Genomic DNA, 15,512 nt, shown 5'->3' on the forward strand with positions numbered 1-15,512 from the left:
GTAGTCTTACAAGGGGCCCTTAAATAATTCATGATAAAATGAATGTCTAAAAATTTTACTCACGTAGAGAGACCATGAACTTCAGAAACTTTTGTCGAGAACAATAACTTTAGAGACATTATGTGGCAAATGATCGCTCTCACACAAATTATTATGTATGAGTGTGTTTAGTTTAACTTTTCAAGTGTTTAATTTTGATCATGTCATTTTGAAAAAAAATGGAGTGTTTGACAATTACTCAAAATAGATTTTGAAATACTTTTAAGATGTATTTTAAACAATTTTATCAAAAAAAAAAGTTCAAATAAGAATAACCATTTTGAAACACTTTTTTTCTCTTATCACCAGACCCCACATGTTGGCCGAAGCATAGATTTACAATTTATATTACCATTTATATTTCTGTTTCTATATACATATTATGATACTTAATGCAATGGAACAAGATTGGAGCATATTATCATTACAACTACCAAAAGTTAAAATAAAAATAGGATAAGGAGATGAGGGACAGTATTTTATTTTGTTAAAATACCATTTTAGTCCTTTATATTCACGTTTGTTTAAATGTAGTGAAATCCCTGTACTTCAAATATTCAATTTAATTTTTTAACTTTCAATCAATCTAATCAAAGTTGTTTTTTTATCGTTATTGTTTAAATAACGATAATAATTTCCAGTGAAAATGCTGAAAGATAACAAAAGAATTTTTTTAAAAAAAACAATAGAAACTAATTAAAGATTTATTTTAAGTATATAAACTAAAATTGAATATTTCAAAATATAAAGTCTAAAATTAAACTTCAATATAGAACCAAAAAGATATTTCAACTCTGTTATTTTTCGCTAACACAAGTAGAAAATTGAGCAGATTTCGAGATAGTCATTTTACTTGAAACAATGAACATATTACATACTTACACAGATCATCGCCGTCAGTAAGGCTATTTTTAAAAGCTAAATTTACTACTTACATACACAAGATCATTTCAGTTTATCCATCAAGTAATGTGGTTTGGTTAGCCAAAAAGCAACAGTTCCATGAGGCCAAGCAAGAGTTAGATTATTGTACTACTCATTAAGCCAACCCGCTGAATTCTGGTTCGAATACGGGTATTGAGGACCAGGTGCAAAGCCCTGTGGCGCACCCCTGAAACCAGAGGATAGGCGTTCTCTAGGGTCGAAAGTGCTGCTGCCGTTCATCTGATGGCCAGCACCCATTCCTCCCAATCTAGTGTGGTTCAACTCATCGAGGCGAGGTGCATATCGTTGCGTTGCTGAAGTGTTCATCCAGTGAGATGGTTCAGGAAATGTACTCAGATGCCCATAAGTAGATGGGAATGCCCCAATCCTGCTATACCTGGGATCAGGTCCAGTTTGGTAATTGCTTCTTAAATTGTCAGTATCTGGGTGCCCGTAATGACGAATATGTGGCCGTATTTCGGAGTCCCTCATGTACGTGCCAACCCCAGTGGCGTATGGTTTATAATTAAGGCCATCAACATGTCCTCCCATTTGATCCACGTTACGTTGTTCCTCGATGTGTCTAGAACCAATATCATAAATCGGACTTGCATTGTTTGACCATCCAGTGGTCCCAATTGAAAAAGACTCCTCAGCATTGAGGTTGTACTTTCTGGCAATGTCATCAGTTAAGCTGGTTTGTGCATCGTAAGGAGCTCCAAAGTTGGTATTCGGGTCAGGCATGGTCAACCCAGACTGCTGACGTTCAATCCCTCCCGCATCAGCATATGAAGGCCTCTCAACAGACTTATAGGATATATGATCACTCACATTTGGAGAAGCATGAGGTCTCTGATTAATCTCATTTAAAGGCCTTTTACCATCACGTCTGCTCTCTTCTGATGTCTCGCCATCGCCTCTTCTAGGTATTTCTTCAAAACGCTGCCTCTTCTTCCTTGGAGCCTCAGGAGACAGATTAGGACGGACGTCTCGACTGTCATGACTCTCTCTGTCACTATCCCTCTTCGATGTTTTCGTGGACCCATTTTTATGAACTTCAGAGACAATCGATCCACTCTTCGAATCTTCTGGTTCATCTGCTGCTAGTATTGTAGATTCTTTCATCAGGAATGTTTCATGGAGATGAATATCATCAGCCGAAGTTTTGGAGCTTTGGCCTTTTTCTGACTCCAATTGCTTAGGCCTCGGCACATCGGAACCTTTTCCCATTCCTGAATCCTCTTGTTGCCTGAGCCTTGACAAATCAGAACTCTTTCCCTTTTCAGACTCCTCAGGTTGCTTCACCCTTGAAGTATCAGCAGTCTTCCCTTTTTCTGATTCCTCTTGTTTCCTTGGCCAGAGATGTTCATGCTCTCGGGCTATGGCTGTATGTTTATCAGTCCAGTCACGACGACTCCACAAATAGAGCACAGGTGGCCGGACATTCCACTGATCCATCTGCTTGTCTTTGGCATTGACAGATCCGGGAAGATAAAATGACTGAAAAGGAAGGGAATCAGAGTCTATCTCAATAATATTAACAGGAAATTGCCACAGGATCTTGCCAATACCTTTCCTGACAAAAACTCATTATCCTCCCAAACCAGGTCATAAGGAGTCTTTTTTCTATCCAACCTGCCAGTGGAAAATATGCAAGTCAATGAAAGTTTCCTCAAGAGCTTCGTTTCCTTCAAAAAAAATCCGAGTTGGAAAGAAAAAAGCTGTGACTGACGACCATTACCTCTCTGTTTCAGGAGGAACAATAAGAATAAGGAGCTTTGGATTAAACTCAAGAGCTTTATCTATGAACTTGTTTGCCAAAGCAGCCTTAACTCCAAATGGAGGATTTAGCCCCATGATCTACTCCCACAAGATACGTAAGGAAGGTAATCAGCTACGTTTAATAATAAGCCACAAAGATCCAAATAACGTATGCCATAGTATATAAATCATTGCTTTAATAATTTACATATGAACATTAAAAAGAATTTACTTATTTTCAAAATGTCCCCAGGCCAAATAATCTTATCTTGTAAATGTAATATTTTATATATGTATGACTTATTAGATAAACTAAAACATGGGATTCATTTAAAAAACAACTGACAATGAGAGGAGTAACTCATGTGCCGTATAAAATATTTGGACCTTCATTTTTCTGATGTGAGACCTTCAACATTACTGATTAGTTGTACTTGAAAAGAGAGAACATCTAAAGAAATTATTTTAAACTAAGAAAATAACTTATTATATATTTTTAGTTGGAAATAAATAAGAATGTTATGGAATAAAAAATCTTCTAATAACATTATGATAAATTCTTAAAATAGTCATAATTATCCATTAATTAACACGTCTCACATATTTTGGAGAAAAATTAATTGACCAGGCCTAGGGAAAGAAATGAAGAGTTGACTTTGATTTGTGATTTTACTGTCTCAACGTTTGATAAGATACCAATTGTCTTAAATGTTTAATCAACAAATAGTTCTAACACATGTATATTGATTTTGATCAATTATCATTAAATCAATAATAAATTTTTCAAAAAAGAAAAGAAAGAAAGAAAACAAGAAAAAGAAAAAGTTCATGTGATTATTTGTTACTCTATAAGTTTTATTTTTTTATCAAATAAATGTGATAATATACTAAAAATTACATGTAAAGAAAATGCATCCCTTTCTGCATACTTGACAAGTCAAAAGTATCTATATATATTTGGGACTCAAACTTATACCATCACTTGAATTCTACAAGACTTGACTGTTTAAATTTAAAGATCAATTAAGATCTTACGTGCATACTAATGAAAATAAATTAAAGGTTAAACTACTAATTTGGTGCATGTATTTTGGTTCTCATTCTAATTCTATTTCAGTCTATATACTTCGAAACATTCAAATTGTCTTTATACTTTCAATAAATCTTAAAATTAATGATGTAATTTTCATTTAAGAAAAGACACGTTGTGAATAAAATATTTCCAAAATTTATAAAGGGAAGATTAATAATATATATATATATATATATATATATATATAATTTGGGAAAGTTTATAATAAACTAGGAATGGGGACTAAATTTAAGATTAGAGGGAAGATTAATATTTTTTTTATTTTTTTATTTTTTTTAAATGTTAACAATAAATGAAGAGTATGGTCTAAATTTAAGATTTATCTTATGGAAATTTGGATATTTTCAAAGAATGAGTCTTGAAGTACAGGACGAAGATGGTATTTTAACCTAAATTTAAGTGTTAACCTACGATTCTATTTTATTTATAAAAGTAATACATAGATCTAGTGAAATATTAAACTACTAATATTTTCTAAAATGCTTCTTAAAAAATATATCTTGATAAAGCAACCAAGAAAGCAATTGTTCACACTTTTTTTTTTCTTTTGGGGGAGTTGGGGGGGTGGGTTTGGGGGAGGGGAGTAGGAGAGAATGTTTCATCTTTTCAATAGAGACTATTGCTCACTCACCAATTGGGATCCTTTAGGCAATTCCTTGGGTTGCACAGTCATCCAATCCCGTTTTTCAAAATTGAAATCATTCTGCAAAAAAAGGCATGAAACCAACATCCGGAAATCAAGATAAACAAACAAATATTAAAAGATGTAGAAAACAAGTAACAGGCAATCAGCATGAAAGAAACACGAAAAAATTCTGATAACAGATAAGAAGCAATCTCCTTGAGGAAAAGAGTGCTGACGTCTAGAAAATATAATAAACAAATAAGTAAAAATCATGAGAATTAGTAATTGACTTGATCAAATAAAATAGCACATCCAAATCAGCAATGGTATAACAATTGGTCACAACACATAATCGCTATGTTATGTTATATATACATACAGCTTAACGAAGTTGCTAATAGATCTGACTTCTATATGCTTAAAATGTAAGTTTGGGTTGGTGTACCTTCGGCGGAATAAAGTCAAAGTTCCTGTACGAGCATCGTTTACCAATCTCATCAAGTTTTTTCTTCATTAAAACACTAAAATCATTTGCACCGCAGCAGAAATCCACTATCTGTTTATAGGAGAAACTTTAGTATGCAGCAAGACTCAATTATGATGTAAAAATAAAAAGGACACTGTAACATGATGCGATTATAAAATAGGCATGACCTTGGGTAGGGTTCAAAATCAAGAGCTACAACATACATCATTACCCCAAAAGAAATCTCTGACCATTCTATTAGACTATCCAACGACACCACCAGTATTTTAAGTGTCAAACATCAAAACTAGTTTGGAGAAGTTATCTCCTTGGTAACAGAAGCATCGCTGTAACATGATGCGCTTATCAAATTGACATGACCTTGGGTACGGTTCGAAATCATCACTAGAACCCCAAAAGAAATCTCTGACCAATCTGTGAGACTATCCAACGATACCACCAGTTTCAAGTGTCATACATCAAAACTAGCTTGGAGAAGTTATCTTCTTGGTATCACCAGAATATCATGATATTCAGGTGCCATACATCAAAACTAGCTTGGAGAAGTTATCTCCTTGATATCACAAGCATCACTGTAACATGAAGCAGTTATAAAATTGACATGACCTTGGGTGGGGTTTGAAATCAAGAGCTACAACAAACATCACTAGAACACCAAAAGAAATCTCTGACCATTCTGTGAGACTATTCAATGACACCACCAAGTGTCAAATATCAAAACTAGCTTGGAAAAGCTATCTCCTTGGTTTTTTTTTTATTTTTTTGACATAAGCATCCGGTCCAATTAAGTCTTAGAAACATTTCCACATGGCACTCTCTCTCTCCCACGCCACCCATTCTCTTCCCCAACATTTCCCTGTAACTTTTCCATACTCTCCCTTCCATTCTCGTTAACCATGGGTGTTAAGCATTCCCTTAGCCATGGTGGTTTCTCTTAAAGTAGTCAAATGTGCAGTTGAAGATAAAGTTTGTGTTCGATTTTGATAGCAGGAAAGAAACAACTGTCTTCAAGATTGAGGATAGAGTGGCTGCAACTTAATCCACCTTTTCAAAGAAGGAACCTTTTTTGGGTCTTGGACACTCTCTTGGACCTGGCCCTTAGTCCTTTGTCATACAAGTTCTATCAAACATGGAGAACGAGGAGATGCATCTTTCTGGGTACAAAAGATAACAAACATGTTGATTATTTCCTTTATTATGAAATTTTATATTGTACTTATTGTATTATATTTGCTATATTTTATTCTTTCCTTATTTGTAATTATTTTATTTTTTCCTTATTTGTAATTGGGTTTTTCTTTCTATTTAAGAAACACTTTCCTCCTAAGATTAATAAGAGAAAAGAATAATGGTTTCTAGCATGGTATCAAAGCAACAAATTTTTTGAAACCCTAAAAACACAAAAAAACCCTATTTTTTTCATTTTGAAACCCTAGAAAAAATCCAGTCTTCTGCCGATCGGTTTCTGCAGTCCGTCAACTATAATTTTACTAGTTGCTGGTTCGTTTAAGCCATTGTGTTTTTTTTTTTCTTTTTAGATCTACTGATTTTGTATTCTGGGTTTCCTTTTTTTTCAACGATGTCGGACACTAAGGTACCCATCATTCGAGTTTGCGACCATTGCAATAAACCTCGACATACACGTTAAACTTGTTGGAAACTTCATGGAAACTTCATGGAAAACCTGCAAATTGGAAAAGTTCTAAGCAACATGCCTCTAATGCTAATGTTGTTGACTCCAGCTCGTTTAACAAAGAGCAAATTGATCAAATTCTGAAGTTGCTACAGACCAATTCTTCATCTGGTAATCCTAATGTTTCCTTGGCACAATCAGGTACTTGTCCTCAAGCTCTCTCTTGCCTTAATTCATCTCGAGATTAACAAAGTGTGCAAGTTAAAGAAATCATTATATGCGCTTAAACAATCTCCCAGAGCATGGTTTGAACGGTTTGGAAAGACAGTCACAAGCTATGGATTCAATCAAAGTCAAGTTGATCATACTATGTTCTATAAATATACTGGAAGTGGTAAGTTGGTCGTTTTGATAGTGTAAGTTGATGATATCATTCTTACAGGTAATGATGAGACTGGACTGAATATCTTGAAGAAAAACCTTGCTAATGATTTTCAAATCAAGGACCTGAGAACCTTAGAGTATTTCCTAGGAATGGAGTTTGCCAGATCTAAAAATGGCATTCTTATCAACCAGAGGAAGTATATTCTTGACCTACTGAATGAGATAGGTTTACTTGGTTGCAAGATAGCAGAAACTCCTATTGAGCAAAATTTAAAATTGGTTGCTGCAACTGAAAAAGAAGTAAAAAAAAAAGGAAAAGTACCAGAGGCTTGTAAGGAGACTCATATACCTCTCTCACACACGTCCTAACATTGCTTTTGCAGTTAGTGTAGTAAGTCAATTCATGCATGCACCCGGGTCAGTTCACTTAAAAGCAGTTTATAGAATTTTGAGATATTTGAAAGGTATTCCAGGAAAAGGTATATTATTCACAAAGCATGACCACCTAAACATTGAGGTTTACACTGATGCTAATTGGGCAAGAAGCACGACTGATAGAAGATGTCGGGGTATTGTTCTTTTGTTGGAGGAAATCTAGCTACTTGGCGAAGTAAAAAATAAAGTGTGGTTGGAAGTAGTGCTGAAGCAGAATTTAGGGCATTAGCCCATGGTATTTGTGAGGGCATATGGATAAGAAGACTATTGGAATAATTGAATTTCTCTCAGACAATGCCCATACGCATCTATTGTGATAACAAGTCAACAATTTCCATTACCCACAGTCCAATTCTTCATGATAGGATCAAACATATTGAAGTTGATAAACACTTCATAAAGGAAAAGATTGATGCAGGAATAATATGCATTCCCTTTCTCCCCACAACAGAGCAAATTGCAGATGTGTTAACCAAAGGTCTTCCAAAGTAGCAATTTAAAAAGTTGATTGACAAGCTGGCTATGAATGATATCTTCAAACAAGCTTGAGGAGGAGTGTTGATTATTTCCTTTATTGTGAAATTTTATATTGTACTTATTGCATTATATTTTCTATATTTCATTCTTTCCTTATTTGTAATTGGGTATTTCTTCTATTTAAGAACCCCTTTCCTCCTAAGATTAATAAGAGAAAAGAATAATGGTTTCTAGCATTCCCTTAGCCATGGTGGTTTCTCTTAAAGTAGTCAAATGTGCAGTTGAAGATAAAGTTTGTGTTCAATTTTGATAGCAGGAAAGAAACGACTATCTTCAAGCTTGAGGATAGAGGAGTGGCTGCAACTTAATCCACCCTTTCAAAGAAGGAACCTTTTTTGGGTCTTGGACACTCTCTTGGACCTGGCCCTTAGTCCTTTGTCATACAAGTTCTATCAAACATGGAGAACTAGGAGATGCATCTTTCTAGGTACAAAAGATAACAAACAAAACAAAAGAAGTATGCAGGGTTGATGAAGTTGGGAAAGAAGCAAAACATTATTATACCCTCTGCGGTCGACAAGGATGGAAGCTGGTGATAAAAATGCCTAAAGTTTCCCACCCCTTCAAAGGGACATTGAAAGAAAAAAACCAGAAGAAAGAAGGGGAAGAGTTCAGAACAAGTAATATAGAATACAAGTAACCAGTACGTTAAAAGAGGGTTGCTCCTTTCCTAATGTCGTGAGTAAACAAAAAAAACGAGGATGTTGAGGATGGAGTCAAAAAGCTTAGGTACCTTGAAAAAAGGAGGTTAAAAGCTTAGCTCCCATTTCCTAATCACACAGGATTGCCTTAGCAAATTTGGTGGTCCTTTGCTTGCCTCGAGCACTTGGCAGAGTTTCATCGGGATCATTACACTTTGATCATAACTTTTGGAAATATAAGATGGGCTCAATGCCATTCCACTTTGAAAATTATTGGCTTCAAAATACAAAATTTCTGCCCTTTTTTTCCAGGATTGTGTTAGGCCACCACCAATTATATTACAATACCAGAGGGGTAAGAAGGTCATTGCAGAGGGGACTCGACGTAGTAGAATTAGAATAACTTAGGGTATATTGGTCAAATTCATGATTGATTAGAATTAGTTTCTTTGGTTATTAATATTAGGATTAGTTTCTTTTATTAATTAGGATTAGGATTAGTATACTTTTCAATTCTCAATAGATAGAGTAACTGTCTTCTTGTATTGATAACTTTTAATTGATAATAAGACTTTTATTTGATTTATGGAGAAAGTTCTCCTTTTATCTTTTAAGCTACATCAATTTGGTATCAAAGTAGTTTCGTGAATTGTGTTCGTTGTTGAACAACGCACACCTAATTAGGGGAAACCCTATAAATTCAAGAAGAGCAAGAAAAAATTTGAAGACTCGTCCAAGAATAGAATTATATTGAAAAAATAATACATTTAAGAGCATAAATCATTATTTTGGTTATGGAGAATGACCAAGAAAGGTTGAAACATATTCAAGAAAACCCAAGAATCAGTCCTACTTTGTTTGAAACTTATTCAAGATCACCAAATTTGAACATTGGTCCTGAAGTATTAGAGGAAATGAAAAAGGGAGTAAAAACAATCCAACATTTGTAAGGAAAGATGACTCAAAACATGGATCGACTTTCAGAACAATGGTAAGACATCAAAAAAGATATAATTCAAGAAAATCACAATCTAAAGCTTACTGGGTTAAAAGAAGATCAAGAATTCAACCAAGGTTGTCGAACCTTGCAAGAAACACATAAGATAGACAAAGACGTTTGGAACCCACATGTAGACCAACTGAGCAAGGAAAAAAATGTCTGAAGAAAAATCTAGGGCAAGGGCTTACGATGTCATGTTCATGAAAGAAAAGGATGTCATAATAGATGGAGGTGATTTTGGTGAATAAGGCGACAGCCATGAGCGATTTGAAGAAGTTCGAATTTTTGGTTGCATATGATTGCTTCGAAGACAGCAAGGAAGAATACGTCGTAACACACTATCCATTCGACTCAACCCATGCAATCCAACCCAACATGTGTACTCAATTCCTGGCACGTGTTTCATGCGATCTAACCTGGGTTCGGTCCTCCCCAATTTCAATTTGTTGCCTCCCTTTTTATGGGATAATTTCAACCCATTTCTTCACAAATTTTGGGTTATGCAACAACTTCTTTTTTAAATGGGTTTATGGGTTGCTTTGATACTACAACTTTGGCTAAAATGGTTGAGCAAAGTCTTGATGGCAGGAGCGTATACAGTTCTCAACAACCAAAGAAAAATTTTGATGAGGGTCAAGCTCGGCAGATCTTTAATTTTTTATGGGCTCCTTCAATCTTTGAAGTTGCAGTTCAAGATTTCCATGGGCCAACGACTTTATTTAGGATTTTTACCAAAAAAAAAAAAGGATGCAAATAATTAAATAAGGCCAAAAAGATAATTACAAAATAACTTTGTCAGTAAAGCCCAAAGAAAAATCTGGAATCTGAAAACTTCTTATTTTGAATTCCAAAGAGAGACAAAAATATTCACTAATAATTGGAAAGTTACTATTTCTTTTTTTATAGGAAACAAACAAATACAATTGAAAAGTTACTACTAATAACTAGGATTCTGGTGAATGGAATAAGAATTATAAAATTCCACTCATCGTTGGTCCCTAATTTGATATCCTCCCTCATCACATTCACATGGAAGTTTAGAATTCCGAAGGAAGTGTTTAAACACTCAGGACCTCCTCCAAAGAAAATGTAGACATTGGGCCCTTTCTCCTTCGACTTGCAGCCTTTGTTTTGAGAGTGATGAATCCATCAGTCACATTTTTATCCACTGCCCTTTCGCTGCTCCTGGTTGGTCGTTTACGTAGGATACTTTCAGTATCTCTTGCAGCTTGCCCAAGAAAATAGATAATTGGTTGGTTGAAGACATTGATGGATGGAAGCTTTCTAAAACGAGCTAAAATTTTTTGGAGATTTGTGCGACTAGAGAACTCATCTGGGATAATTGGTTGGAAAAGAACCTTCCTACCTTTTTTTTTTTTTTTTTATTGTGAAGAGGAGAATCTTCGTACCTTTAAATATAAGTCTCCTAAGTTTGACACCCCTCTTCTCAGTGGTGTTTTAATCACAAAAATTATTTGCAATCAGTCTTTCCATGATAATGAACCAAAAAGCTCTTTAGTTTTGTTTTGTTTTCTTTCTTTTGTTGTGATCCCTCTCCCACCAGCCCGCCCTTAAGCTGTTTTCATATCTTTTGTTAATATACACAAGTTTCTAATCTTAAACAGAATCTATATATATATATATATATATATATATATATTCTATTCAACCTCTCACGTTTTGTTAGATTATAGAGTGCACTATGAATCGAAAGAATATTGAAGTATGAATTGCATTGAAAGAAAATGTTGTACTAAGAAAAATAAATAACAAATTCTGCTCATACATGATAAATATCAGACAAAATAACATAATAGACTTACTGTATCGCCTTTCTCTATGTACCAATGAAGCCTATCAACAATCTGCATTGCAGAAGATATTTTAGTGTTTACTAGGGCTAGAAGTCTATGAAATGGCAAAAATAATGAGCGGGAAAAAAAATTAAAAAGAAAAAGAAAAGAAAACAAGGAAAAATAAAGGAGAAAAAACTTATATAGGTCTGAACAGAAAAAAAAGACTGAATGCTAATTAACAATTTCCTTCTGCTATCACACATTGATTTTTTATAAGAAACATATATCATTAGACAAAAGCGAAGGAGAAACAGCTAAGGGGCAGCATGAAGAGAGAACCCCATCCTAAAAAAACTAATTGCAAAAGATTTAACCGATTGTTGTGAAGCAAAGAAATTGGATAATTACAAAAGAATTAGCTATCACCATGAGCCTACCACAAGGAAATGAGCTGTAAATTTCCACCAAATGAAGTAAAATCAGAAGACTTATCTTCAAAAGGTTTTACGTTCCTTTGAAGCAAAGCCAACCAAAGAAATGCCCCGGCAGCATACCCCAAAAGGATTTTAACTTTACATTGCAAGTTCCAATCATGAACCACTTCATAAATATGATTAGAATTAAAAAGACAAACGGAAATCTCAAACGTACTAAGAAGAAAGCTTCATCCCTTGGAAGCAAAGGAACAATGAAGAAAAAGGTGATCAATATTCTCCTCCCATACGCAAACTGCACACCATGGGGGACAGGGCCCAACCTCTACAAGTTTCTGAGGCCTATCCTGATTATTAAGGCTCTTATAAGCTAACAACCATAAAAACACTTTCACGTTCTTTGGGATCTGAAAATTCCATACACCTTTAATAAGCCAGAACATCAAAGAAGTATTCACTTTATAAATATTCATAAAAGCCTCCTCCCACCCATCAAGTTGGATAATGTGAAGAAACTGATTTTGCAAGGGGTTTTGGGGATCACAGATATAAGGTACAGAATAAGGCCCTTTTGACCAAGTAGATTTGAAGATATTATAAGAATCGGAGTGCATGTCAATAACACTGATCTAAGCTCGTTTTGGCAAGATATTACAAGGAAAGACCTCTGTTGGGAGGAAGGTGATCACGACCAAGTATGGCTCCTCACATTTCAACCAAAAGCCCAATCTCAGTGTCAAGTCTTCCTCATACAGCCCTTTGAAATGGATTATAAGCTACTGCCTATTGTCATCTTCCTTTTTCCCATATTTCTGTCAAGATTGGGAAGGGAGTTAATACTTTGTGCTGAAGAGATTCTCGGTTGGATCAAGCTCCTCTTGCAGAAACCTTTTACAGACTTTTTTTTTTTTTTAGAAGAAACGTTTCATTGAATAAATGGAATAAGGGGAAGACCCAATAGCACCTATAGGTGATAACAAAAGAGATTTTCAATTGGAAACTAAATAAGAAAAACTAAAATGCTTAAAAGGGTGCCTATTTTTGCACCAATACAAAGTTGTAGAGAGAACCAGATCCATAAAATTAACAAAATCAGGAGTAGAGTCCCTAAAAAATGTTCTTTATGTTCTTCTGATAAAGTCCAAAAGTAAGCTCGCAAAATGGCCTAGAACCATGAAAAGGATGCCCCACCATGAGGGAAGCAAGAATATCAAACATATTATTTGAACAGAATATTGACCAATCAAAAGCGTCCAAAACAATATGCCAAAAGCGAGTAGCAAAAGGAAATGCAAACAAATATGAGCCGCAGATTCAGAATGCCCTTGACACATGAGGCACCAAGATGGAGAGATAGACATATAGGGCATACGATGTTGAAGACAATCAGCAGTATTAATGGCACCCAAACTAAGCTCCCATAAGAAAATTTTAATTTTCTTTGGGAAATGATCCAACCAAATAACATAATATAAATCTTTAACAAGACGCTCAACAATATCCACCAAATCATCCATAAGAGATTTAACAGAGAACGATAAAGAAGGATCAACAGCCCAAATCCAAGAATCAGGTGAAAGGCGAAATCTGACAGAAAATAATAACTGAGACTATCTCTCTTCGTCAAAAGAATTAACAGAGACTGATAAATGGAATATCCAAACAGCTTCATGGGTAACGGATTTTAGAAGAAACCCTAAAGACGAAGAAATTGTACACAATGGGCAGCCTTAATTACAAATCAATTATTTTATCTCTTGTTCGGCTAAATTTCAAAGAATCACAAATGGATATGGAATTTAGCAGAATTGGGAGCTTTCTCCACAAGATCCCTCACCCCTGCTTTCACAAACACCGTACAGGGACAACCATCTGACTTATACAAAACAATTTGGGAAGGACACTACCTAAAAAAAGATAAATTCTTTCTATGGGAACTTAGTCTCAAACGCTTAAATACACTGAACAGGATCCAACGGAAGGACCCATGGTAAACTTTTATCCCCAATCTGCTGCTGCATTTGCCACACAACCTATGAGACTCAGGACCACTTGTTCATACACTGCCCTTTTTCTTGCAAAATCTGGGGACATTTTCAAACGGTGTTTGGTTGGTCAGTGGCACTTCGGCCTAAAGGTTTGGTTTCATACGGTTTTGTTTCATACGGTTTTTAGAGATCACTCTTTCAAGGAAGCCAAACAGCTTCTTTGGCTAACATCAGCCGGGCCTTTTCTGGACCATCTGAACAGAGAAATTCAAGGATTTATCAAGATAAGGAAAAATCCTTTGAAGCTTTAATCGACAACATCCTCTTTCTTCCTTTTATATCAGTGTATATATGCATATCTCTTTGGTGATTTTTTTTAATGAAAAATCCTTTTCATTGTTCTTAAATGGAAACAGAATTTTTCATTGATATAATGAAATGAGCAAAACTCAAATTACAAGGAGTGGAGACAATAAATCATTTTCATTGAATTCTAATTTGTGTGCTATCATCATATGATAAGAGACAAAACAAAAGACCAATCAAAATATGAAATTCAAGAACATTGCAAGAACTTAGCAAAATATTACAAATTAACTAGTAGAAAAAGAAGAAATAAAAGCATTCCAATTTAAACTAATGTCATGAATAGAATAGTCTGCAAAGAGTTTGGAATGAGAACACCATGAGGAAGCTTTGACTCAAGCAATTAAAGAAATTTTTAGTAACTTCATTTGGATGGAATTTCTCCCTTTTGTAAATCTCATACTATCATTGAAATTGTAGAAAGAGGGGGCGCAGCAGGGAGGGAGTGGGGGACATAGGCGAGGGATGGATCTTGAACTTGGGTTACATGCATAAAAAAGTGGCTATGAGAGGTAAGAAGTTTATGGTCATTCAAAGTGTAGGGACGTGCAGAGAAGGTTGCCCAATGCTTGTAACTTCCTGACGAATCTGACATTTTCCAAATTTTCCATGTCTCAGGAAAGCTATCCGAGGGCAGGTAGAAAGTCAGGCTCGTGGCTTTATGTGCTTAGGACCTTTCTGGTACTTAGAAAGAATGTTATTTTGTGTTACATTTACCTATGAGTCAGTTCTATGCTTATATAATGAACCGTATATAAGAGAGAGAGGCAGTTTTTGCTTTTCATAGACGTCTTGAATATCCAAGTCTAATTAAGGTTGTACTGCATAAATTCTGATTCGTGTGCTATTATCATATGTTGATCATCGTCAGGAGTTCTGGTGTGCAGTAGTACACATCATGCTTCAACAACAGATTTTTGATAGTTCGTGGCCAAGACTATCTTATTGTTACCGAACATCTTCCTTGAAGTACACAATATATCATGACCATCCTTCCACGATTAAAAGATAAGACTACCAAAGTACTGTTAAACCAAAGAAAAACATTGCTGTAAAAATAAGTTTACCTCCACAAGTTTCTCAACTTTTGTAAAATGACGACCAAAGGAGGAGTAGCGCATGCCATAAAGAAATGGTGCAAGATATACCTTGAGTTTGTTCTACAGCAAAGGAATTCACAAAGTCAATTAAAAATAATTGTTCGCAGAAAACAAAGAATTTAACGAAGCTAACATATTTAATCCAAATAAACAACATTATGTTTATCTCTTTTCTAAAAAAATGAACAACAAAACTTACATTGAGAAAAAAAAATAGTTATATAAGGGAAGACAAAAAAAAAAAATCAAAGCCCATAAAAAATGAACCC

The 15,512-nt window shown here is 34.9% G+C and overlaps 1 protein-coding gene across 5 annotated transcripts in view; it reads right to left on the bottom strand.

Moving 5' to 3' along the window:
• Positions 1-872: 872 nt before the first annotated feature.
• Positions 873-15,512, bottom strand: part of EDM2 (ENHANCED DOWNY MILDEW 2) — a 40,877-nt gene continuing 26,237 nt past the window's right edge. For all 5 annotated transcript variants that reach the window (XM_039042881.2, XM_090317822.1, XM_039042882.2 and 2 more), the window contains exons 13-19: positions 15,211-15,303; positions 11,383-11,424; positions 4,888-4,998; positions 4,449-4,520; positions 2,705-2,823; positions 2,535-2,598; positions 873-2,463 (exon numbers count right to left, since the gene is read on the bottom strand). In XM_039042881.2, coding sequence (XP_038898809.2) covers positions 1,072-2,463; positions 2,535-2,598; positions 2,705-2,823; positions 4,449-4,520; positions 4,888-4,998; positions 11,383-11,424; positions 15,211-15,303 — 1,893 coding nt within the window. In that variant the 3' untranslated portion in view covers positions 873-1,071. The remainder of the gene's footprint in view (positions 2,464-2,534; positions 2,599-2,704; positions 2,824-4,448; positions 4,521-4,887; positions 4,999-11,382; positions 11,425-15,210; positions 15,304-15,512) is intronic.

The sequence above is a fragment of the Benincasa hispida genome, chromosome 9 (genome assembly GCF_027475165.1).
Source record: "Benincasa hispida cultivar pf3 chromosome 9, pf3_genome.v1.1, whole genome shotgun sequence".
Taxonomy (NCBI): domain Eukaryota; kingdom Viridiplantae; phylum Streptophyta; class Magnoliopsida; order Cucurbitales; family Cucurbitaceae; genus Benincasa; species Benincasa hispida.